General features: G+C 44.5%; 1 protein-coding gene across 1 annotated transcript in view; it reads left to right on the top strand.

Annotated features, from left to right (window-relative positions):
* The window catches only part of ANKIB1 (ankyrin repeat and IBR domain containing 1), a 256,563-nt gene that overhangs the window by 124,940 nt on the left and 104,715 nt on the right, over positions 1-26,908 (top strand). Inside the window, exon 5 of the mRNA XM_077490802.1 lies at positions 13,243-13,360. Within this exon, the coding sequence (XP_077346928.1) occupies positions 13,243-13,360 (118 nt within the window). The remainder of the gene's footprint in view (positions 1-13,242; positions 13,361-26,908) is intronic.

Here is a 26,908-nt window from a genome sequence, read left to right on the forward strand (position 1 = left end):
AAATACTTCAGTCAAATGTGGGGGCTCTGTTTTTTTTTTTTTAATACTTTTTATTGAGTTTTTGTGTGGAAAAGGGATTACATAATATGGCCTCTGGGCATACCCCGGCTGAGATAACAAACATTATAACAATCCTATAGATTTTAAACTATTTTATAGAAACCACTATAACTTAAGTGCTCATGTCGTCAAAATAGAGAGGTAAGGAGAAGGAAAATGGAACCTGTACTTCAGATGACCACTTCAGGAAAAAGATGCTGAGGTTGAGTATAACTCATCTAGGAGAACCTTCAGATAGTGGCAAGATTAGGTCCTCACTGCTACAAGACTTTTAACTGAAGTAAATATTCAAGGGGATCAGAGCCTATTGTGTTGCATTTGTGTTGTCTGATTCTAACCATACGTGCCAAAGTTTGTCAAACTTAGCTGGGCAGCATCTGGTGAGATAGGCGGCCTTGTATAATGGCACTGCTGAGTTGATCAGCGATTTCCATGTATTCAAAGTAGGTATCTCCGTTTGTTTCCATTTTATGTAGTAGAGCCTTTCTAGCATAGAATAGTAGAAGTCCTATTTGTGTTCTGGTTGCTCGATGGTGGGCCAAGGAGCCCACCAGACCCAGCAGGAAAATCGACACATTCAGTGGACCATGGATAATGGTCATAATCTCAATGAAGTTTGTGACCTCCGCCCAAAAGAGCTGAACTCTGGGACAGGACCATAACATATGGTTAAAATTGGCATTTGCCATACCACATTTTCAACTGTTGGAGGAGGAATTCGGGTAAATTTTGGATAATCTCTGGGGTGACAAATAGATCCTATGGATCAGTTTAAATTGTATCAACCGATCTCTGATGGAGATGAGTTGTAAGAAAGGATACTCCCAGGCATCTTCCCAGTCTTCTGAATCCAGATCAGGGATCTCGCCCTGCCACTTAGAGAACAAATCCTCCAGACCAAAGTGGACTGATGGTAATAAAGCTTTGTATATGGTAGAAGTAGGTTTGACCAGAGGGGGACATCCCTTAATGTGGATTCAAGGTTGGACCGAAGCAGAAGTACTGGGGGTGGATCCAAATTTGGTAGCGAAGGCATGATGAATCTGAAGGAATCTAAAGAAATCGCAATTTGTAATCCCGACTTTCTCCTTAAAGGAATCAAAGAAGGGAGCCACTTGTATAGCTATGTTTCAGTTTTTTGATGCCTCTAGCAGCCCAGAACCCTGGGACCGGAACAGTCAAAAACTCTGATAAATGTGGGGAGAGAGTAAGTTATTAAGAAATTAAAAGCCTGGCTCAACCCACGAGTCTTTGGGGATGCAAAAGCAGCTGAAGCAGGTCAGCTACACCTGTCAATGAATTCTGATTGGTCAAAGCACCTAAAACAAATTTCATTGGGGCCTTCAAAGTCCATCAACATTGGCCCCAATGATACTTTCAGTCTAAGGGCTCATTCACACAGATGCACCAATCCATGCGAAGGACCGTCTTTGCCTATGTGACCTTGCCTATGCATAGGTAATTTGTGCATTCGCATGCAGGCGGTCTTGTTCGTGTCTATTGGAATGCAATAGCTGCACGGACACAATCATTGGTCCCAGTTTGGCAGCTGTATTTGTGTGGGTCGAAAACAAATGAATAGAAGAGGAGACAGGCACCAAGGAGCCCAATATAGTGTAATAAGTTGATTAAATTTTTTTTGTGAAAACCGTATGATTATGCACTCACATGGGTGAAGTAATGACCAGCATGTCATGGTGGGAGAAGTCCATGGTTGCAGGAAGATGGATTGAGCCACTGGAGGCTTGGTGGAGAGGAATCCACTGGAGATGCGGGGAGGAAAGCCGCCTCTGGGAGCAGGATGCAAAGCCGTAGGTGAGACGAAAGCTGCAGGAACCATGGCCGCTGGTGTCTGCCATTGGATAGGAGAGCTAAAACTGCACTGGTGGAAACTGCTGTGCAGGGAAGGTTGGACAGCCTGGTAAGAGCACTGAGGGTGTGTGTGTGTGTGTGTGTGTGTGTGTGTGTGTGTGTATATATGTATGCTTTAGGGAACTCGTTTCGGAAGGACAACAAGCTTCATTCATCAGCCTCATTTGTGCGAGTTTGTGTTCTTGGAGGCAGACCGTGTGTTCAGGAACCTGCATGGCTGTTAAATTAGGACCAATTATAGGTGTGCCCAGCCCATTACATTAGGCTGTGCACCCCAAAGCTCAAACACACACGCCTTTTCTCTGCAGCCTCAGCTGCACTGGACAGGGAATAAATGGGACGTGTTCTGTGCTGCTTCTTGTTAATTTACAAACTGAAGCATTGTAAACACAGTTTTTACTATGCTTCACTTATAACTTAATGCAGTGAACGAGCGTGTTCACGGTGTTCATTTATAAAACGAAGGGTCCATTAATTTACATATTGATTAGCCCCCCCCTACTCTCCATCCTGAAACAGAACCGCATTCTGAACGATCGGATTTTCCGAAAACTTTGTGCGACCGTGTGTATGCAAAATGTTTTTGCTGTGGGCCACTAAAGTGTTTGGATTTGGCTTGAAGAAAAAGTGTCAACCCTATTGCTGACCCCTGATCTATAGTGTGTACTTGTCTCACTTAAAAGCATTAAGGGGTTGATTTACTAAAGGGAAATAAGCTGTGCACCTTGCAAAGTGCAGCTGCTGCAAAGCCTTATTTTATAAATGAGCAGAAGCTCTGCCGACTTCCATCATCCAATCATGTGCAAGCAAAAATGCTGTTTGTTTTTTTGTTTTTTAATTTTCCTTACACATGAATGGGTATTTTTTACAAAGTGAATCTTTACCTCATTTTTTTAAGCTCGGGAGCAACTGCACATGGAGAGTGTGACTGCACTTTACAAAGTGCACAGCCTATTTGCCTTTAGTAAATCAACCGCTCATGTGTCATTTCTGTCTGCTGCCTCATTCCTCTGCTATCAGAATGAGTGACAACAAAGGTGACAGGGGAGGGCGCTCCAGCTGATTGGCAGCCTCGACTCTGTTCCTGTGTGCTATGTAAAGGGGGGTCTGTCCCTACCCTCCAATCAGCTCTCAGAGCTCTCCTCACTGAACTCTGCAGTGTGCAATTTCAGCTCCCCTTTTTTTTTCTGACCACTCAAATAAGCTTTATAAATTCTGGACTTTGCACAGATGTAGAGAAGAGAGCGCTGCGAATAAACAGGTACAACTTTTGTAGGTGTATTTGTTTCATCTCTGGTCAGTCACTTCATTGGGTATATGTAAGGATTTACAACCACTTTACAGGGCCCCAGTGCTGCAAGACAGACGTGTTAACCACTTGATTACTGGTGAAAGCATCATCCATCAACTTCCAGGACCTGGTATAGTTGCCCATCCCACTTTCTCACATCTCCTGTGGTGCATGGTGAGGCAGCCATCTACGGGGTGCTCTGTAGAATATCTTACTAGGGTCAATGTTTGAGATGGGAGAGGATTAACCTACTACCAGGTCTTTTTGGAGTGTGGAGAAAAACCTGAGTACCCGGAAGAAAATCTGCACAAGCACAGCAAACTCCATGCAGATGTCCTAATAGGACTTGAACTGAGGACCCCAGTAGTACTGCAAGACAGAAGTACTAAGCATTAAGCCACTGGTGGAAGCATCCCCCGTGAACTTTCAAGCCCTGGTTCAGTGGCCCACCCCACTTTCTTACATCTCCAGCGGTGCTTGGTGAGGCAGCCATCTACGGTGTTCTCCGCAGAATATCATACTAGGGTACACTTTTGAGATAGGAGCCAATTTACCTACCGGCAAGCCTTTGGAGTGTGGGAAAAAGCCTGAGTACCCGGAGGAAACGCCGCTCAAGCACAGGGTGAACATGCAAACTATATGCAGATGTCCTAATAGGACTTGAACTGAGGACCCCAGTACTGCGAGACAGAAGTGCTAACCACTAAGCCACCAGTGGAAGCATCCTCCATGAACTTTCAGGCCCTGGTACAGTGGACCACCCCACCTTCCCACATCTCCGGTAGTTACGCCTTATCCCGACGGCACTGGTTGTGCAAATTCCGCTGCGTTTTGAATCGCTTTGTAAATGAAAAGGAAACATTGAATGGAAGCAGCAAGCTGCGTTTACAGACTTCCCCATCTTTTCTGAATGAAGGGAATGGCCACTTTGAAAGGGACATCATTTTACTCTCTTCTTATCTGAATTGCACAGATGAATTGAGTAAATATTGTTAGTGTTGGCTGAAGGTCGCAGGTCAGACGCAAAGTATGGGTTGCGGACTAAAGACAGATGTGGGGATGACGTCGCCCCATCAAATGTGAAATCAATAGTGATTTAGAAAATGCAGGATGTGGAATATGTAGGGTATAAAGCCGAAGCCTCAAATTATGCATCTATGTCACAAGCTGCCACCGGCAAAATATAGGCTTAATGATGATCTGCTGACAGCAGCACAGAAGTGTCTGACTCCTCACATGAAAGGAAGAAGACATCATTGGGCTCATTTTGGAAAATCCGCCAGCCAGGCTGCTTACGGAGAACTTGCAGAGCGCCGGGAGAGGTTATAATAGACTTTTATTCCAGGACTGATTTAGATGGCATTCTGTTAAATTTAATAAATAATAGGAATGGCAGAGCAGAAATTACAGCCTGATCTTTACTGTACAACACAAAGGTTAAAAACATATTGGTAAAGGAAAGTTAGTGTATGTTCTGCAAATGCGTTATTTCAGTATTTAAATGAAAGCCTTTTCCAGTGTACTTTCACATTTTTACTTTCTGTTCTGTATTTTGGTTACGGATTTGCGACTACTACAATGATTGTCAGCTTCCCAAGCGGTCAGTGAGGTATGAAATGATAGCAAACCACGGCCGCTGGAGGTGGCCACAAGGCTGGAGAAGAGATCCTGGGAACCCCTTTAGGCATAAGGCCGAAGTAACATCAGCTTGGAGGCAGACCACCGGACATCTCCTCCAGCCCTGTAAGCACCTCCAGTGGCCTTGGTTTGGAATCATCGGCGGGACCGGGACACTGCAGATATGGATTTGATTAGATATTTACTTTGTGAGTTGTTAATAACATTCCATTGCTGCACGATTAATTGTTAAGACTCAAAATCACGATTCTCCTCCCCCTCCTGATCTTAAAACAGCATTTCCTGATTCTATGTAACAAGTGCAGAAAGTACTCGCTTCTGACAACTGACAAAAAATAAATAAAAAATCCAGGCAGCCTGCCAAGTTTATCTCAACATTGCCAATAACTATAAACAAAGTAAAATTTCGTTCTTAGATCAGGTATGAACTTCTGTCTGCAAATGAGGTCAGTTTAACCACTTAAAGAATAAACCTTTTTCTGACACTTCTTGCTTACAAGTTAAAATCTGTATTTTTTTTCTAGAAAATTACTTTGAACCCCCAAATATATAATATTGGTAGATCACGGGACACAGTACCATAGTAGTTACTATGTGGTTATAGGGCACCTTCAGGTGATGGACCCTGCAATACCCAAAAAGTCCTCTCTCCATATAACCCCCCCCCCCCCCCCCCACACTAATGGGAGTACCTCAGTTTTTTTCACTAGTGTCTAAGGCAGGGGTCTCAAACTGGCGGCCCTCCAGCTGTTGCAAAACTACAAGTCCCATCATGCCTCTGCCTGTGGGAGCCATGCTTGTAACTGTCAGCCTTGCAATGCCTCATGGGACTTGTAGTTTAGCAATAGCTGGAGGGCCGCCAGTTTGAGACCCCTGGTCTAAGGTGTTGGTGACGAGAGTCAAGATGTGCTGTGATGAGCTCCACTGGAGTAATCCTTGCTGGGGCTAGCCATGCAGCCAGATCCATTCAAAGTGTCTTTTTGGCCGAATTGAATGGTACCCGGGCCTCATGTCTGAAGAAACAAGGTTTTGCCTGTAAACGCTTCTCTTTTTAGAGAGCTCGACCCCGGGATCCAGTACTTTTGGTATTAAGGCCATAAAGTTTTACTGGCGGTGGTGTTATTACAGGTCCAGGATTGTGGGTTTCCCTGAGGGTCCCCAGCTCCTGAAGGTTTGTTAACGGAACCCACCGTGAGGGAGGAAGATTGGGTCTGTTGGTTTTACCACAGAAAACCCTGCGGCGGGAAAGGTAAGTGGAGTTTTCTAAGAAACTGAATTTTCTTACGAATGTCTCCTTTAATTTAGTGAATGTTGTCATGCCTATGTGTCACCACTGGGGGCTGTATAGAGCACATACCTTCTCATGTGTCCGGAACAGTCATTTCCTCCAGCCAGCAGCAGACCTCCGGTGAGTCTGGGGGGGTTTTCTCCCCACCAGATGCCCCCCACTTGTGCCGTTTTCTCCCCCTCTTCAAGAGGAAGAAGTGCCAGGAGAAAAACAAAAAATAAATAAAATGAACAGCACGCCACCCTACTCGATGGCTTCCAGGTTCCCTCTTCTCCATTTTTTCCCCCTCACTGTTCGATCCCATAGGATCAGAGGCCTGCGCTCGTATGGGAAAGCTCTTTTAAAAAAAAAGAGAGGTGGGGGGCCATAGGCGACGGACGAGGGGTGGGGCTTAGTGCAGCATTGGTGTCCTCCAATGTCCAGAGTGGGAAAGTATGTTTTTAAAAGCACCTTTGTTACTGCTGCAAGCTGTGTAGGGACACAAGAGCAAGAGGGGCATGAAAGAGGTTTGGTGACACAGGCATTTCTTTTGACACATTTACTATTGCATTGGGCTGAGCCTTAACAGCAGCAGCAGGGCTGGACTATTGCTCAAGCAGTGGATGTGTTCCTTCTGGTAGTACCTCTACTTTGTGCATTGGGCTATGGTCGTAAGGGGGTAAAAGCACCTCAAAAAAGGGCTCTAGAAAGAATTCTACAGCCACTAGGAAGCCTAAAACCATCTCTAAGAAAATGGCATCCTCCTCTGAGAGTGTTTTGGCCGGTCAGAGTGAGCCATCAGGTACGTCGGGTGCTGCTTTTAGGGCTGCTGTCCCTGTATATATTACTGAAGAGGTTTTTTCCTCAACCATTTTAGGCTTGGAACAAAAAATTGATACCTTAATCGCATTCCAGAGTGGGACTAAGCATAATAGGTCACCGTCCTTTACTCAGGACCCTCAAACTGAGGAACAGGGGGCGAGAGATGACACTTTTTTCTCTCAGGGGACCAGGAAGAGGCTTCCTCTTCTGAAGAGTCTAATATGGATGGATCAGGTTCACAGGAAAGGTTGTTGGTACAATCTCTCAATTGGTCCGCTCAACATTTTTGCTGCCAGTAGCGGAGTCAGTCGATGAGCCTACTTCTTGTTTGGGTTCACTAAAGCCTCCCCAACCTATTCATGCTTTTCCTATCCATTCATTGCTGAAAAAGCTTATGTATTCTGAGTGGGAGCACCCAGATAAAGTTTTTTCATCCAAAAAAGTTTTCAACACTTTATCCTATGGAGGAAGAGTTTAATAAGAAATGGGAGATTCCAGAAATTGACGCTGCTATATCCTCTGTGAACAAGAGCTTGACTTGTCCTGTAGAAAATGATGAAGGCTCCAACAGATAAGAAGTTGGAATTCTTATTTAAAAACAATATTTCTCTGGCAGGTTCAGTGGGTCAGCCTGTGCTGGCAACGATCGGGGTATGTCCGTCCTTAAAGGATCAGTTTAAAGAGGTGCTCAAGATTATAACCGATAAACAGGCCCAGGATTTGGCCGGGTTATCAGAGGCGTTATGTGTTACAGTAGACGCTATGAAAGATTCTATTCTCCAAACCTCACAGCTTATGCTCGGGCTGGTACATGTGCATAGAATTCTATGGTTTAAAAATTGGTCAGCTGAAGCGCCATGCAAAAAGCTCTAGACTAGTTTTCCATTTAATGGTGAATGGTTGTTTGGAGACGATCTGGATAAAGAATTTCTAATGGAAAAAGTTCACTTTTACCAGTTAAGAAGAAGTTTAAACATTTTTCTTTTAGAGAAGATTCTTCTCCAGTGCCAGGGGCATCTGCCTCCGGGCAGTCACTACGGCCTCCACTGTCAAGTTCAAGAGGTATACCTCTGGGTCAAAAGAGACCCTGGGAGAGAATGCCTGCTAAACAAAATACTAAAACCTCCTTATGAAGGGGGCACCCCCGCTCCCTCGAGTGGGGGGAAGACTTCTGCAGTTCTCAAGGGTCTGGCAGGAACAGTGTTGAGACAAATGGGTGGCTTCCCCAATATCTCTAGGTTAGACTAGAGTTTCAAGAGTTCCCATCTCCTCGTTTTCTCAGATCAAGCGTTCCCAGAGAACAAGGAAAAAAGAAGTCTCTTTCTGGATTTGAATAGTCTCTTATCTCAAAAAGTGATATCAGCGGTTCCCATGGAAGAGCAAGGGTTAGGGTTTTATTCAAACCTTTCACGGTACCAAAACCAAATGAGGATGTCAGACCCATTTTAGATCTCAAGATCTAAGTCGGATTTTTAATATCCACTCTTTTTTTTTTTTTTTTGTAAAATCTTTTTTATTGAGTTTTTCTTTGGCATACAGAATAGCCCACGCAGGGGCCAAACATTTCCCACACAGGGGCCAACTTCCAAATGCGGCAACAGGCCACAAAAGGCACATCACATAACATACATTCTGCCTCTGATGCAGCAACCGGCCGCAACAGGGCAAGTCAACACAAACATAACCTTGTCTATCTATAACCCAATGTGGGGAGAGGGTATTGTAGGAGAATTAGTGCTAAGTATTATAATGATCGGATAAGGTGTCATAGGAGCAGTTGGGTCAACCTATAATCATACTATAACCATAACGAGAAACTATGGGTTATTCACGACATCCGTTGCCGTAGTGTTATCATCCAACCAGCAGTTCCACACCTTCTCAAATTTCTGTGGGCAACCCCTGCTCAAGTATGTGGGAATATCCACTCTTTTTGCATGGAGTCAATCCGATCAGTGGTCTCCATTCTACAAGGTGGAGAACTGCTAGCGTCAATCGACATCAAGGATGCTTATCTACATATACCTATTTTCCCCGTTCACCAGAAATCTCTACACTTCAAAATAGAAAATCTTTATTTTCAGTGTGTTGCTCTGCCTTTCGGTCTAGCTACTGCACCTCAAGTGTTTACAAGTTTACAAAGGTTCTGCCCCCCCCCCTTTGGCCATGTTAAAGGCTCAGGGATAACAATTCTGACTTATTTAGACAATACCCTGTACACACGGTCAGACATTCCCACGACAAAATCCGTCTGACCACGTGACCGTGTGTATTTTTTCTGATTTTGGCCCAAACTTCTCTTGCCTACACACGGTTGCACAAAGTTGTCGGAAAATCCGATCGTTCAGAACGAGGTGACGTAAACCGCGTATGACGGGACTATAAAGAGGGCAGTAGCCAATGGCTTTCGTCTCGTAATTTATTCTGAGCATGCATGGCATTTTGTCCATCGGAATTTAAACGTTCGGATTTTGTTGTCAGAAAATTTTAGATCCTGCTCTCAAACTTTGTGTGTCAGAAAGTCCGATGGAGCCCACACACACGATCGGATTTTCCGACAACACGATTCGATCGCACGTTTTCCGACGGAAAGTCCGACCGTGTGTACAGGGCATTACTCTTGATAGATCAGTCGGTAGCCCACCTAAACCAGAGTTTGGTCAGCACAGTCAGCTACCTGGAATACCTAGGTTGGATTCTCAACCTAGAGAAATCTTGCTTAAAACCATCAAGGAGATTGTAGTACTTGGGCCTGATCATAGACACAGTTCAGAAGAGGGTGTTCTTACCCCAGGCAAAGATCCGTTCCATAAGGGAACTGATTCAGGTGGTCAAAGCAAAGAAGAATCCTTCTATTTGACTTTGCATGAGATTGTTGGGAAAGATGGTAGCTTCATTCAAGGCCTTTCCTTATGCGCAGTTTCATTTGAGACTGCTGCAAAAGAGTATCCTGTCAACTTGGAACAAAAAGATCCAAGCTCTAGACTTCCCAATGCGTTTATCCCCCAAAGTGTGTCAAAGCCTCAGTTAGTGGTTGATATCCAAGAATCTTCAGAAGGGAAAGTCCTTCTACCAGTTACCTGGAAGGTGGTGGCAACAGATGTTGGCCTTCTGGGCTGGGGCGCAGTCCTGGAAGAAGCATCTGTCCAAGGAAAATGGTCCAAAACAGAAATTACATTGCCCATCAATATTCTAGAGATTCAGGCAGCATGCCTGGCCCTGGAGGCCTGGATGCTCAGATTACGGAATTGTGTGGTCAGGATCCAATTCGACAATGCCACAATAGTGGCCTATATCAATCACCAAGGGGACACGAGGAGTTGTGCGGCTCAGAGAGAGGTGACTCATATCCTATCCTAGACAGAAGACAAAATTCCTTGCCTATGGGCAGTCTTCATTCCAGGAATAGAGAATTGGCAGGCGGACTACTTGAGTCCCCAACAGTTATTCCCGGGAGAATGGTCTCTTCACCCCAACATCTTTCTGTCAAAGATGGGGAATTCTGGACGTGGATCTGTTTGCGTTCAGGTTCAACAGAAAGATCGACAATTTTGTGTCAAGGATAAAGGATCCGCTGGAATGCGGAACAGATGCCTTAGTTTTTCCGTGGGATCAGTTTTCGCTGATCTATCGTTCCCTTCTTCCCAGGATCAAGCAGGAAGGGAAGGAGGTGATTCTTGTGGCCCAGGAGATCTTGGTATGCAGAGATCGTAAAGATGGTGATAGGGGACCTTGGACCCTACCACCATGGCCAGACCTTCTCTCGCAAGGCCTGGTATTCCATCCTCCCTTACAAACGCTAAATTTAAGGGTTTGGCTATTGAGACCCACATTCTGAAAGACCGTGGGCTGTCAGGTTCAGTAGTTTCTACTTTGATTAATGCCAGCTCCTGAGTCATATATTAGAGTCTGGAAGGCATATCTCTCCTGGTGTGAATCCAGGGGTTGGCACCTCAGGAAATATGTCATAGGTAGGATCCTTGAATTTCTACAGATAGGATTAGAAATTAAGCTGGCCTTCAGTTCTATCAAAGGCCATGTGTCAGCCTTATCGGTGTTTTTTCAATGACCACTTGCTTCACACTCTCTGGTTTGTAGCTTTATTTAGGGGGTAATGTGGTTTAATATTCCGGTTAGGTCTCCCCTGAACCCTTGGGAATTGAATTTAGTCCTGTCAGCATTACAGAAACAGCCTTTTGAGCTGATACAAGATATTCCCTTGGTCCTTTTGACAAGGAAATTCATTTTTCTGATTGCCATTTCTTCTGCAAGAAGATTATTAGAATTGGCTGCTCTTTCTTGTAAAGAGCCATATTTGATTATTCATAAGGATACGGTTATATTGTGTCCTTATCCTAATTTCCTACCAAAGGTAGTATCAGGTTTTCATTTAAACCAGGATATTGTTCCGCCTTCATTTTTTCCAGAACCTCATTCTGTGGAAGAAAGGTCACTACATTCTCTTGATGTGGTGAGAGCAGTCAAAGGTCTATTTTAAGGTGACCGCTCAGATTCGTAAAACAGATGTTTTGTGTTGCCAGAAGGTCCTAAGAGAGGACAGGCAGCATCAAAGTCTACTATTTCTAAATGGATTTATCAAGTGATTGTTCAAGCTGGAGGTGGAATCTTCCGCTTTATGGTTTAAAGCAGAAGATTCCACCTTTTCATATTAAAACAAACTCCACCAGGGCCGTTAGTGCTTCCTCGGCAGTGCATCACCAAGCCTCCATGGCTCAAATCTGCAAGGCCACAACTTGGTCTTCAGTCCATACATTTACCAGATTCTATCAAATAGATGTAAAAGGTCATGAAGATATCGCCTTTGGGCGCAGTGTACTGCAGGCTGCAGTATAAGTCCTCTAGTCTCTTTGTGCCCTACTTTTCTTGTGTCTCCCTCCCTTCAGTTGCCATTGCTATGGGACATCCCACATAGTAACTACTATGCCCCTGTGTCCCATGATGTACGATAAGAAAATAGGATTTTTAAAAGAGCTTACCTCTAAAATCCTTTTCTTTAAAGTACATCATGGGACACAGAGGTCCCTTCCTTTTGGTATTCACATGTATTGCTTTGCTACAAAACTGAGATACTCCCAGTAGTGGGAGGGGTTATATAGGGAGTGGACTTTTTGTCTTAGGGCATGCCAGTGTCCATCACCTGAAGGTGGCCTATAACCACATAGTAATTACTATGGCTCTGTGTCCCGTGATGTACTTCAAATAAAAGGATCTTACAGGTAAGCTGTTTTAAAAATCCAATTTTTTTAGCAGAGACCCTAGAGAATAAAATTGTGTTTTTTGCAATATTTTATGTCACACGGTATTTGCGCAGCGGTCTTTCAAATTACATTTTTTGGGGAAAAATGCACTTTAAAGTAGAACTATAGGCAAAACTTTTTTTTCCCATTTTGGATAGAGCAAGGGATCTATGTCCCATTGCGGAGATTTCCCTTCACTTTCTGTCCCAAAGCCAAACGGGAAGTGAGAGGAAATCTCTGCACATTAAGGGAATTCTTGGGGACCCCCAGGCCACCAGAACTAGTGTCCATTGGAAGATTTCCTCTCTCTTGCTTTTAAAAGGACAACACAAAAAGTTGTGAATTTCTTTTACTTTCACCTTCAATGATGATGGTAAACTGACAGGTGTTCTAATCCATCTCCACTCTGTCCAAAACAAAAAAAGAAAAAGTTTTGCCTTCAGTTTTTTTTTTTTTTTTTAATTCATTAAAGTATAACAACTAAAACAGCCCAATTTTTATTTGTGTAGTGTGAAAGATGATGTTACGCCGCAAGAATCGTGATCCTTGCTCTAAGCAAAAAAATTGTGATTCTCATTTTAGCCAGAATCGTGCAGCTCTACACTGAGCTCCACTTTCTTTATTGGGTTTACACACAGGAGCGATGGCAAAAATCGCATGCGTTTCGCACAGGAATTGCACTGAATTCCTGTTCAAATTGCATGCAGTTCTTCGCAGTGCGATTTGCACCCATACATTTTGTATGGATGAAAATCGCACCACAAAGTATCGGTATTCTTCGTTTAAAAAAAACAACAACAAAAAACGGTATTGGTGCATCCCTAATAAGCAAGATCATGATTGGTTCCCTTTAAAAACAAAAACCTGAATAACATCTATGTTTTGTTATACCAAGATTGCGAATTGTCATTTAATTATCCAAAGTCCAAGGTACAGATACATTTGCTCAAAGCTAAAGCTGCCTTTTTTTCCCCCTTTCTTATGAAGTATGCTTAATGACATTTAATGTCTTTGTGTGATCTCTCCACCTGAAGCCATATGAAGGACTTCGTCCGCAAGATCTGCGCCGTCTGAAGGACATGCTGATTGTGGAAACGGCTGACATGCTGCAGGCCCCCCTGTTCACTGCAGAGGCATTGCTCCGAGCACACGGTAATTATACTCCACCATTATGATGTACCATCTGAGGATCTAATTAAAAATAGGATATTGTACTGCTGTTTAAATACTCCAGTACAAGCTCTGCTGATGTCTAGGAAGCCCTGTGAAGCATGTAGGGAGGCCGTGTACTATTCCTTTCATTATCTCAGACTTTATGATTCATCATCGCACACTTTTCCTTTCACTTTCATGTTGATACTTAACGTGAAACTCCACCCCCCCCCCCCCTCAGAATAATTCAACTTTAACATAATGATGAATTCCAGTTATGGATATTTTATAGTTATACTGTATATATGTACATATGTGTATACTATGGTTGTACTCGTGCAAATGCTCCAATATCTGAAACCGATACTTTTTGCGGTGCAATTTGAGCCCATTCAAAATGAACTGGCTCAAATCACACTGCGAATAATCACATGTGATTTGAATTGTCCGAATCACACACAGTTTCCCTCACTGCTTCTGTGTGAATCCAGGCTTGTCATATTGACTTCAGCCTGGGCTCACACGTAGCGGTGTGGGAAACCTCATGTGATTCTTTGCAGTGTGATTTGAGCCCATTCATTTCATATGGGCACAAATTGCACCGCAAAGGATTCTGTATCGGCGAGTACTTGAGCACAAGGTTTGGCACATGCCGATAAAAGAAAAACGGTATTGGTGCAACCCTACTATATGCTATACCTGGCCAATGCCCCCGGGAGCTGGAAATCACTGATGTCAGCTTACCACCCCAAACTGATGTTCCTCCCTCAGCTCACCTCTCTCCCGGCATGTCCTGTGAGTAGAATAGCTGTGCTCCTCCTCTGGGTTCTCTCATCATCATATGGCACTGAAGATAGAGGAGGGGGGGATTCAGCGAGACACACAGAGCAAGTATGCAGGAGACTCGGGGGGGAGATGAGAAGACAGAAAATCAAGAGGGGCCGGCGGGGAGGAGCACATCACGAGAGGTCTGACTAAATACAATCTCTTAGCAGCAGGGACCTGATCTACCCATCAGCTAGCTGTGATTGACAGGTAGATCGAAGAGGAAGCTGTCATGGGGCCCCCTACTGGCAATGCCTGAATGGTCAGTCCACCCCTGGTGTGCGGCACTGTTGTGAGCTGTGTAGGTGGCTGTTGGTGTAGCACCTGCCACACAGCCCGCATACTTCAAAGTCTTGCAGGACGCGGCTGCTAACGGGAACCGAGTTCCTGTTGTGCAAAAAGTACAGGAACTCTGTTCCCATGCGTTCCCGCAGGACCTCCTCTACACCTTATCCAATAAGAGAACACAGAAATGCAAAGGATTTACTGAATGGCATCCAGGCTGAGTGGCTGATCTTCTGTGTTCATACGTACATACCGTATTTATCGGTGTATAACACGCACCCCAACTTTAAGAGCAAAGTTTCAAGAAAAAACTTTCCATGGACCCCCCTGCACAGTACACGGACCCCCCCCTTGCACAGTACACGGACCCCCCCCCCCCTTTGCACAGTACACGGACCCCCCTTGCACAGTACACGGACCCCCCCCCCCCCTTGCACACTACACGGACCCCCCCCCCCCCCTCCCTGCACACTACACGGACCCCCCCCCCTCCCTGCACAGTACACGGACCCCCCCCCTCCCTGCACAGTACACGGATCCCCCCCCTGCATAGTACACGGACCTCTTTTTCTGCACATCACACAGCACCCCTGCACTCCCAGGAGACTCATAGTCTCCTGGGACAACAAGTAAAAACATCACCGTCAACCCCTTCTCGTACACCGTTCTTCCTGTGTCATTCTCATTGTAAATCAAAGCATCTAAATACCTCAATTGACGCCGCTCTCTCATGGACCCAGTCATGTGACTGCTCTCCTCTGCTGTTTCATTGACGGTCTCCTCCAATCAAAAGCTACACTCGAGGGGGAGGCGGAGTGGGAGAAGAAGAGCGGCCAGCAAAAGGCGCGTTAGTTGAGGTATTTAGAGGCATTCATTTACATTGAGAATGACACAGGAGGAGCAGTATATGAGAAAGGGCTGGCAGTAATGTTTTTTCAACTTTAAAGTGTGCTGTCCCAGGGCCAGGCTCGGCTCCCACTAGTGTGATGTGGGAACCACAGAGATTCCTGTGCAGGCTCCCGCATCGCAACTGAATCGCAGACAGTTCACATCCTTCTCTGCGAACAGCTGTGAGTGTCAATATAAAGTTAATGACACTCCCAAATCAGTTTGTAGAATGCAGTGCAAACTGTGGGATGGAATGGAATCGCATGGGTCTGAACCCTCCATGCGATCTGATTCCAGTGCAGACATAAAAAAGGGTCCTGCACTATTTTAGTGGGAATGCGATGCAATTTCAGCCATACAAACATAATGGCTGAATTTGCATCGCACAGACATCGTATGTGATGTGCACAGCAATGCGGTGCAAATCCCATGCAATGTCTGGCATCGCACCAGTGTGAACACAGACTCCTTGTCAAAGCTTAATTGAGCTAGCTGAAGTTAGACGCTGATTGGTTACTATGCAGGGCTGCACCAGATTCTGTGTGCATCGATCTTAGTAAATCTTGCCCTGGGTCACAATTTATAGTTTGTAACTTTTTTAAATGTATATGGGGTCAGTTTTATTTGCTCCTTATTTTATACAGTTAGTTTCTTAAATTACTTTTGCTGATTTAATGCAAATCTAATTGACCGCACTTAACTGTTTTGAAAGCAGAAGACTCTCTGCAAAATCTGATGATGTGAAACACCCACAGTGCTCATTTGTTAGACCATGTGAACTTTTGCCTAGGCTTTATATGCCTGATGAAGGGGTCCTGCGCAGCTCAGAAACATTGCACATGTTCTCTTGATGTTATCTTTCTACAGTAAAAGCTTTGGACAACATTTGAAGATCCGTGGTGTGCTGGCAAATATGTGCATAGATCACATGAGGCTGCAGTTTACTTGTTCACAGCAGGAAAGGGAAATTAAAGCGTTAGTAACCCTAAAAATATAAATCCTGTTCCCTTATAGCAGGTTAAACAGCACAGTGCTTGCGCTGTCTAACCTGCCCCTCTGGAAGCTGTAAAAAACCTGGCTGATTCTGGCAGTGTCTGCCCTCCCCCTGTAAACTGACCTCGGTTTATCATGACTGCTGTGCCCTGACACATCGTGGTCAGTTTCTGTGCCTCTGTCAGCAGCAGCTCTGCTCTCCCTCATCCTCTCCCCCCTTCCCTCCCTGCCTGTCAGCTCGGAAGTCTGTGTCTCTGCCTCCACCCCACCTTTTCTGCTCTTTTTACCTGCCATCCTGCACTGTGTAATTGTTTGTTTGTTAAAAACAAAGCCACTAAATACGGTGAGGGAAAAAAGTATTTGATTCCCTGCTGATTTTTGTATGTTTGATCAGTCTATAATATTAATGGTAGGTTTATTTTAACAGTGGGAGACCGAACAACAACAGAAATGTCCAGAAAAATGCATTTCAAAAAAGTTATAAATTGATTTGCATTTTAATGAGTGAAATAAATATTTGATCCCTTCGCAAAACATGACTTGGTACTTTGTGACAAAACCCTTGTTGGCAATCAGAGGTCAGACGTTTCTTGTAGTTGACCACCAGGTTTGAACATATCTCAGGAGGGATTTTGAACCGTCATTAAGGTTTCAAGGCTGATGTCTGGTAACTCGAACCTTCCGCTCCCACTAGATATTCTCTATGGGATTAAGGTCTGGAGACTGGCTAGGCCACTCCAGGACCTTAATGTGCTTCTTTTTGAGTCACTCCTTTGTTGCCTTGACTGTGTGTTTTAGGTCATTGTCTTGCTGGAATACTCATCCATGACCCGTTTTCAATGCTCTGGCTGAGGGGAGGAGGTTGTCACCCAAGATTTGACCGGACATGGCCCTGTCCATTGTCCCTTTTATGCGATGAAGTTGTCCTGTCCCCTTGGCAGAAAAACGCCCCCAAAGGATAATGTTTCCACCTCCTATGTTTGACAGTGGAATGGTGTTCTCCAAACACAATGAGTTGTATTGAGGCCAAAGAGCTTGATTTTGGTCTGACCTGACCACAACACTTTCACCCAGTTCTTCTCTGAATCATTCAGATGTTCATTAGCAAACTTCAGGCAGGCCTGTGCATGTGCTTTCTTGAGCAGGGAGACCTTCCGGGCGTTGCAGGATTTCAGTCCTTCTCAGTGACTATGGTCCCATCTGCCTTGAGATCATTGACAAGATTCTCCTGTGTAGTTCTGGGCTGATTCCTCACCGTTCTCACGAACATTGAAACTCCACTACGTGAGATCTTGCATGGAGCCCCAGACCGAGGGAGATTTGACAGTTATTTTGAGTTTCTTCCATTTGCGAATAATGGCACCAACTGTTGTCACCCTCTCACCAAGCTGTTTGCGATGGTCTTGTAGCCCATTCCAGCCTTGCAAGGCTCCCAGGTCTACAATTTTGTCTCTGACATCCTTGGACAGCTCTTTGGTCTTGGCCATGGTGGAGAGATTGGAATCTGATTGATGTATTGCTTCTGTGGACAGGTGTCTTTTATACAGGTAACTAGCTGAGATTAGGAGCACTCCCTTCAAGAGAGTGCTCCTAATCTCTGTTTGTTACCTGTATAGAAGACACCTGGGAACCAGAAATCTTGCTGATTGATAGGGGATCAAATACTCATTAAAAGAGAAGTAAAGGAATATTTTTTTTTTTTTTCAGTATCATAATTACTTCGGTGGCTGCAGCATCGGTATTGAGAACCGAGCGATCGAACACGGACGATGGTTCGGTCCTCACAGCTCCCCATGCAGTGAGCTGCTGACTGTCAATCAGCAGCTCTCTGCTCTGTTGCTCCTCGCTCACTTGATTGCTGAGATGTGGAGGGGTGGGCAGTGGCCATCTCAGGCTCTCAGAGGCTCGCTGAGAATTTGAGTCGGGTGTCAGTCCAGGCACCTGGCGGATCCAGACTTCCATTGTCGGGATGGCGTGGTGCCTGGACTAATTTCTGTGACAACGGCAGAGCATGGACTTCGGCCCGCTCTCTGCTGAAAACGGGTTATAGGAGTGCAAAACAAATTGCACTCCTGTGACCCATAGGAGAAGCCCAGCCAAACGATCTCCTTTTTAAAATGCTAATCAATTTATATATTTTTTTTAATGCATTATTTTTTTTGTTTTTGTCTCTCGCTGTTAAAATGACCATCATTAAAATTATAGACTGGTCATTTCTTTGTCAGTGGGCAAACGTACAAAATCAGCAGGGGGTCAAATACTTTTTTTCCCCCACACTGTACCTTTTTGTGTTGTATCTTTAGGCCGGTCACATGACTCCCAGACGCTCTCCTACTCTGATCCAGGGCTACAGCGGGAGGGGCAGAGCGGCTAGCACGGCGGTCATATGTCTGGAGCCCTGGATTGGAGTAGGAGAGCGTCCAGGAGTCAGGTGACCGACCTGAAGATGCATTACAAAATGGTATTTGGATGCATCGATTTTAACAAACAATTACACAGTGCAGGATGGCAGCTTAGAATAGGGGGGCTGGCAGTGATTAATGTAGGGTTACAAACCCATTAAAGAGATATTTTGTGGCATTTTGAGTGTCTTTACAAGGACTAAACGACTACAGAGTAGGACAGGTTAGGGGGACACTGCTTGTGTCTTTAACCATAATGATTTTACTGTTTTTATTTTTTTTAATCTAAGCTCCGCCCACCACATTTAGTGATTGGAACCTCAAGGTGCTCAGTAAGCACATAATGTTACTATGGAAACTGGAAATCTTGAATATTGATGACAGATAAAGAGCGATAGGCCAGTCCAGAATGACTATTTTGCTTTTAGTGACTCTGGACAGATTTGTGTTTTCTCAGAGGCATTTTCGCATTTGCTTATTATTGATTTTTACACTACATCAAGTGGAAGAGACTACTGCCAGATTACAGCTACCTCTTTTCCTTTTAAAAACTAAGACTGGAATGTATCAAGAATGCAATAAAAGTTCAACTCGGGGGCCAATTTAAGTTTAAAAAAGGAAAAGGTAGAAAAAAAAAAACACTCTGGCTGTATTACTCGCCTTCAGTCTGGCACTTGTCGCCCACAATACATCATTTTCATCACAAAATGTTTTTACCCTGGAAGACTGAGGACATCCTGTAAGTGCTGGATATCACAGGTCTACAACCTTTGACAGTAGCTCATAGTCCCTTGCAGGATGCTCCACTGGTTGGTTACCCTAGACCCTGTGCCTGACCACTATGGGGGTCGGCAACTCCTCGATTGCGGGTAGGTGAGGGGTATACCACAACCCTTCCTTGCCGACCCTCAGAACTTGGACAGGAGGGGCGGTGAGGGCACCATTTACTGCTATTATTCCCCTTTCTTTAGCTGCTGAAAGCCACCACTCCTCTTTTCTCTCCCACCAGCATTCAGCAGCTGCAGGAGGAAAGGGGATCAGTAGCGGTAAATGCCACCCCTCCTGTCCCTGTTCCTTCTCTTTCAGGTCCCTGGCTCCCTGTGTGCTTCCTGTGTCCCCCCTGCTCTCCCTGCAGCCCTGCCAGCTTCCCTCCTCTCCCACCAGCTGCTGCAGGGGATGTTTCAGGATGGAGAGCATGGAAGAAGCTGGTAAATATGTACTCAGTCCCTTTCTTTGTCTCAAAACTGAGATATCAGGTGTCTGTTAAAACCCCTGATATTTCACCAAAGCCCCGAAACTTGGATCCTAATAAAAATTGTGAAAAAATGAAAAATGATATTGAAAGAAAAGAATAATTAAAAAATAAAATTATAAAAACGAAAAAAATAAATACAATTGTAAAACATAAATTACACTATAAAGAAAAAAATCCTGTAACTGTCCACTGCCCTACTGACACCAACCTCTGCCTATTGACACTGAATCCATACACCGTCCACTGTCCTACTGATTGACACTGTCTATTTTTAAGGTAGTTTAAGTTTGTTTTTACCATGCCATTTGTTTTATTACATTTTTTTTCTACGTTTTCCTTAATATTTAGTTTAATTTTTTTTTTAAAAATAAGAGTTTGATCTCTTTTTCATGTTGTTCAGGTAGATCTCTGCCTCTCAAAGGTTGCCTACCTCTGAGAGTAGCCCATTATCTTTTGTGGGGAGCTCTGGTGAACACTGGATGATTCCTTAGACCCTGTAGCTTGGCCCCCTTTAGGGTCTTCATTCAGTTGGCAATACAGGAGGACTACTACCTCTGTGACAATAGCCTATCATCCCTTGTGGGGTGCTCTGGTGAAATACAAGGCACTCAGCTCTCTTTAGGGCGTATATTCATTTGGCAACACAGTGGATCCATTATTTTGTGACCATAGCCCATCAACCCTTGAGGGGAGCTGTTGTGTACACCAAGCAATTCCTTAAACCTTGCAACTCGGACCTCTTTAGGGCCTACCTTAATTTGGCAACATGTAGGTACACCACTTTTGTGACCGTAGCCCATCACCCCTTGCGGCTTGCTCTAGTGAACACCAGACAATTCCTTAGACCCTGTACCTCTGCCCTTTTTTGGGCTCATATTCGCCTGCCTTTATGACAGTAGCCTATTATACCTTACAGGGTGCTCTGGTGGGACACTGGACAATTCCTTAGACCCTGCACCTTGACCTTCTTTAGGGCCTTCATTCTCCTGGCGATAGTGTCTGCTACCTCTGTAACAGCAACTGATCATCCCTTGGAGTGCTCTGGTAGACACTAGGTGATTCTTTAAACCAGGGTTCTCCAAATTTACTAAACAAAGGGCTAACTTACTGTCCTTCGGGCTTTAGGGGAGCCAGACTGTGGCTAGTGGGAGTAGAAAAAAACATCCCTGGCGTCAGTGCCCGTAAATTATATCCCATCATTGATTTTTGATGAAAGAATAGTGCCCTATTATTGGTGTCAGTTGGATGAATAGTGCCCCATTGATGGTGTCAGTGCGAGGAATAGTGCACTGTCACTGGCATCAGTTTGAGAAATAGGTTCATTGGTGACACAGAGGGTCTACTACCTTTGTGACAGTAACCCATCATCCTTTGCTGGATGCTCTGGTGAACACTGGGTGATTCTTTGGACCCTGCACCTTGGCCTCTTCATTTTTAGATACACTCTGTTAAAAATTAAATAAAAAATGTATCTTTTAAAAATAAGCAGCCACCTAGGGGTGTACTTTAAAATAAACCATAACAACAAATCAGAAATCCGCTTTTTATTTTTCCACTAGCACTCTGTTCTTACATAAACTAATTTGTCTTGCTTTATTGCTTCACGGAATATGATTGATAATGGTAATAAGACAGAGAGACTGCGCTTCCTGCAGACCATGATCTCTGAAGACTGAGCTGATTATTCCCAAGGTCGGTGCAATGTGCCACTATCGCAGGCTGTAGATGCTATCACAGGGATGCAGGGACGAGTCTCACGTTGCCTTAGTGATGTTGCTGTAACCCAGTAACACAGTTGGCTGCCTCTCGCCGGGCTGCTGCTGGATTGTGCAAGTCATTAGCAAAGGAATGTGTTTTGTTTCTGAAGACCTGTTCACTTAGGGATAATGACACAGACACGGATCCCTCCTTGTGGATAATTGTCTGCCGCGCCGAGAGACGCAGGGACCATAATTTGCTCCTTGGAATCGTTTCATAAAGCAGTGACATCTGTATTGTCATGGTGGTCTGTATCAGCAGTGGTGAACTTTCTCAAAACGGGTCCTCAAGTGTGGCCCCTGACTTCACCAAAGGGCCACACAATAATATTTAATGAAGGCAAGGGTAAAGTAACCCAGCAGAACCAGCATACACTCAACAAGAAATGGTCTAGGATCACAGGCATTCTACTAGAGCTAATCAGGAACTGCAGAAGATGGTCAGACTGTGAACATGCTATAGGGCTTATTGAAGATGGGTGACATGCTTCAGGAAACATACAATATGAAGCTGCTAGAGATCTTTGCTACTACATCCCCTTTACAAATAGATGCCCCCATATTTGTGCTCAGAACAGCACCCTAAAATAATTGCTTATTTCTCTCGGCAAGATCCATTATAAAATAGCCAAGGGAAAAATAAATAAGCATTTATTGGATAGAACCCATTTTACAGAATGTTCGTCTTTATTACTTACGGGTCCTTTTATATAGTGAAAACAATTTACACATTGCTTTTATTTTTATTATTAACATTATTATATAGGATTTATATAGTGCAGTGCTTTACAAAATAAAGGGAGACAGTAGGGTTGCACTAACACCATTTTTTTTTTTTTTTTAAGACTGAATACAAGTAAGTTTTTTTGTTTTTTGAAAATTATTTTTTTATTTTGTTTTATATAATACATCTTATAATAAGCCACACGTTGTGGGCAACAACCTGCCACAAACTTACCAGTACAGAAAACAATACAACATAAAAGGTATCACATAAACCACATAAACTTGGGATGCATCTCCCCTCTCCCCCTTGCCCAGATAGGTACACGAACATTCCTACCTCCAGCTGGAGGCAGTTTACTATAGCACAAGGATACAGTTCCGCAACTTCCCATATGATCTAGCAAATATCCTCCGTGGAGTGGTGACGTTCTCCTCCCCCCGCCCCCTAGTGACATGGTTCAGTTAAGGAGAGTTGCCCATCCCCAAATATGCAGTGCGCCAGTTCTTCGACCACTCACTAGTTTCTAGCCCTTCAAGACAATCTCCTCTCCAAGTTACTATGCCTACCAAGGATCCTGGGCTGTGTTCTAGTGTGATTAATCTGATGCCGTGTCCATGGAAGCCAAACCTCCTCAAATTTGTTCAGAGCCCCTCTGCTCAAGTATGTAGCCTTTTAAAAGGGTACTGCCTTGTTGACCAATGTTTTCCAAGACTCCAAAGTTGGTGACACAGAGCTCTTCCATGAAAGGATAACGCGCTTTTTAGCATAAAACAGTAACCGGGAAAGAAGGGTCCGAATGGCCATGGTAGTGGCCAGAGGCTCCACTAAGTGTAGAAGACACACCTCAGTGGACACAGGGATGGAGATTGAAGTGACCAAGCTTATACAGGAGGCAATGGCTTGCCAATAAGCTTTAATTGATGAGCATTACCAGAAAATATGCATAAAATTAGCTAAGGGTGCAGCGCATCTCCAGCACAGGGAGTGCTGGGTTCCAAACATCCTTGCCAGTCTAGCCAGGATGAGGTAGATTCTGTGTAGGAACTTGTAGTGGATCAATCTCTGCTAGATACTAAATACTGGAATGCAGTCCCCCATATATCATCCCAATCGTCTGTCCAGTCCCAGAGCCATGGCCTCCCAAGCTCTCCTGCAAGGCCCCAACAGGAGGGTTGTTTCATGGAATAAATCTTTATATAAGCAGGAAACAGTTTTTTGCAGTTATTCACTGTGGGTCAGTAGCTCTAGGTCACTGGGCTCAAGGTCAAGGGGCTCCCTAACAAATTGTGAGCAAAAAGCATGCTGAAATTGAATGTACCTAAAGAAATGTGAGTTTGGCAAATCGTATTTTAGTTTTAATTCATCAAATGACAATAAAGTACTGTTTGATACAATGTGAAGCAAGATTTTAATACCATATTTGGTCCATACCACTGAATCCGGGTAACCGAAGAAATGGGTTAAATTAGGGTTCCTCCACAGCGGGGTATTGGGAGAAAGTCTGCTTGGGCTAGGCATTCGCCCTCCCTGGGCCATGACCCATGCATTCATTACTGAGCGCATGGAGGATGTCAGTGGGTATGGGGCTTTTAGACCCCTGTATACCAACTGAGACAGCACCTCGTAGGAGCCCACACAGGCCACCTCCAGGGATACGGGAGGCATCATCAAGGGGGAGTAGTCACCAAGTGGTAGGCCACCGTCAACTGTCCAACCAGAAAGTATTTGTGGAAGTTAGAAACCGCGGGCCCCCTCCCCCCAAGGCTGTTGCTAATTTGAGATATTCCTCCCTGCCACAAAAAGGAGGAGACCATTTTTTGGGGGATCCAAACCAGGGAATTCCTAAGGTTGTACAATAGAGGTAGAATATTCATTTTTATCAAGTTTATCTTCCCAATGAGAGACGGAGGTTTTTCCAGGCCTGAAACTTCTTGGTCATAATAACAAACAGCGTGGAAATATTGAGATTGATGAAGTCAGACACTGAGTAATCTATAGTCCTAAGTATTTGATTCGGGACACCCATTGGAGGGGGATGGTGGGGACAGCTTGTTCGGGGATAGGATGGGAGTGCAGGGGGAGTATTTTGAATTTAGACCAGTTGACCCTGAGCCCAGAGACCGATGTGAATCTGTCTAGAGTGCCAACGCAGCCTGTAGAGAAAGCCTGGTGTCACTGACAAACCGAACCAAGTTGTCGGGATAAAGTGCTGTGGTTTCAGTTATTGTGCCTACCTTAATGCGCTGGATTTGGGGGGAGGAACGCAATGCAATCACCAAGGGCTCCATTACCAATGCAAAAAGACCAGGGACCATTTTTTTTTGTTTTTAGGGCTAACTGCACAGATTTCACTTGCAAAAGACATCAGTTTCACATCCGTTTTTATGTGCAGTTTTTACAGCCTATTCGCATGTGTGGGCCAGCCGCAGTGCAATTAGAAAAAAAAAGTCCTGTGTGCTTTTCAGTCCAGTTCAGGTGCGATTTCTAATCTCATACACTGCAATTCGCATTGTAATCACAGCTGAACCCAGGCTGTGAAATTGTACTGCAAAGTGGGCCGCACATATATGAACTGCGTCTGAAGGTATTGGTTTTAGTATCTGAGCTTTTGCACACGTACAAATGCTTAGTATCGGCACCGATACCGGTATCAGTGCAACACTAGGAGACCTTACAGTTAGGGTCCTTTCACACAGGCTTTTTTTCCTGTTGGCTTTTTATCCATCCATGTCCGTTCAGGAAGTCTAAAATGGATGTAAACGGATAAATGATCCAGAACAATACTCACCTCGGCTCCATTTATGCAGCATCTCTGAGCTCCTCACCCAGCCGCTGACAACTTTGGATGGGTGGCTTCCAGGTCTCAATCGCTGTCCGCTAGTCATTGGTATGGCAGGGATGATGTCACTCCTGCACATGAGTGCAAGCTCAGTCAGATTCAGGATTGCCAAATTTGTACAGTGAGCTGCGTGTGCGTGGCTCCACTATAGTAGGGGGTCTCAAACTGGTGGCCCTCCAGCTGTTGCAGGAACTAAAAGTCCCATAATGCCTCTGCCTGTTGCAGTCATGCTTGTAACTGTCAGCCTTGCAATGCCTCATGGGACTTGTAGTTCTGCAACAGCTGGAGGGGCCGCCAGTTTCAGACCTGTGGTATAGAGGGAAGACAGACAGACAGGCAGACAGGTAGGTAGGTAGCTTTATTGCAGAAGAGACAAAGCATGTCTCTTTTTGCAATAAAAATCCCGCCGGTCTGCCCATTTTACTGCCTTAGCCTAGAGTTCCATTATTGACAGCTCTTGAAATACCCCACTTTCTGGGTTATGGGGTGAGTAGGCACACACTCTGCCCTCTCCTCCTGTGAACAGCTCTTGGTCCTTGAGCAACCTTCAGATGGGGTAAAGGGGGGGGACTGTGTGTGTGTGTGTGTGTGTGTGTGTGTGTGTGTGTGTGTGTGTGTGTGTGTGTATAATAAATAAATATAATGTGTGTATCCCACAAAAGTGAGTACACCCCTCACATTTTTGTAAATATTTTATTATATCTTTTAATGTGACAACACTGAAGGAATGACACTTTGCTACAATGTAAAGTAGTGAATTTACATCTTGTATAACATTGTAAATTTGCTGTCCTCCCAAAATAACTCAACGCACAGTCATTATTGTTTAAACCACTGGCAACAAAAGTGAGTACACCCCTAAGTGAAAATGTCCAAGTTGGGCCCAATTGGCCATTTTCCCTGCCCAATGTCATATGAGTAAGCAATGATTACGGTGCGAAACGCGTCAGTATTTTCCTGTACTCTGTTATTCTTTTGCTGTGGATTTTTTGATTTTGTTTTGATGTGACCCACGTTGTTTCAATAAAATATGGGATTTCAAGTCTTTTTCCAGTGTGCGGCTATCCAGAGTTTTTTGTCCTGCTTGTTTTCTCCCAATGTCATATGACTTGTTTAGTGTTACAAGGTCTTAGGTGTGAATGGGGAGCAGGTGTTATCACTGGTGTTATCACTCTCACTTTATCATACTGGTCACCGGAAGTTTAACATGGCACCTCATGACAAAGCACACTCTGAGGATCTGAAAAAAAGAACTATTGCTCTACATAAAGTTGTCCTAGGCTATAAGAAGGTTGCCAAGACACTGAAACTGAGCTGCAGCACGGTGGCCAAGACTTTACATCAGTTTAACAGGACGTGTTCCACTCAGAACAGGCCTCACCATGGTTCCCCAAAGAAGTTGAGTGCACGTGCTCTGCGTCATATCCAGAGGTTATCTTTGGGAAACAGACGTATGACTGCTGACAGCAAGCTGTCAACACACTACTTTACATTGTAGCAAAGTGTCATCCCTTCAGTGTTGTCGCATGAAAAGCTATAATAACATTTTTACACAAATGTGAGGGGTTTTCACATTT

The sequence above is a fragment of the Lithobates pipiens genome, unplaced genomic scaffold, assembly GCF_037356315.1.
Source record: "Lithobates pipiens isolate NorthernLeopardFrog02 unplaced genomic scaffold, aLitPip1_a1.2 Scaffold_19, whole genome shotgun sequence".
Lineage (NCBI taxonomy): Eukaryota > Metazoa > Chordata > Amphibia > Anura > Ranidae > Lithobates > Lithobates pipiens.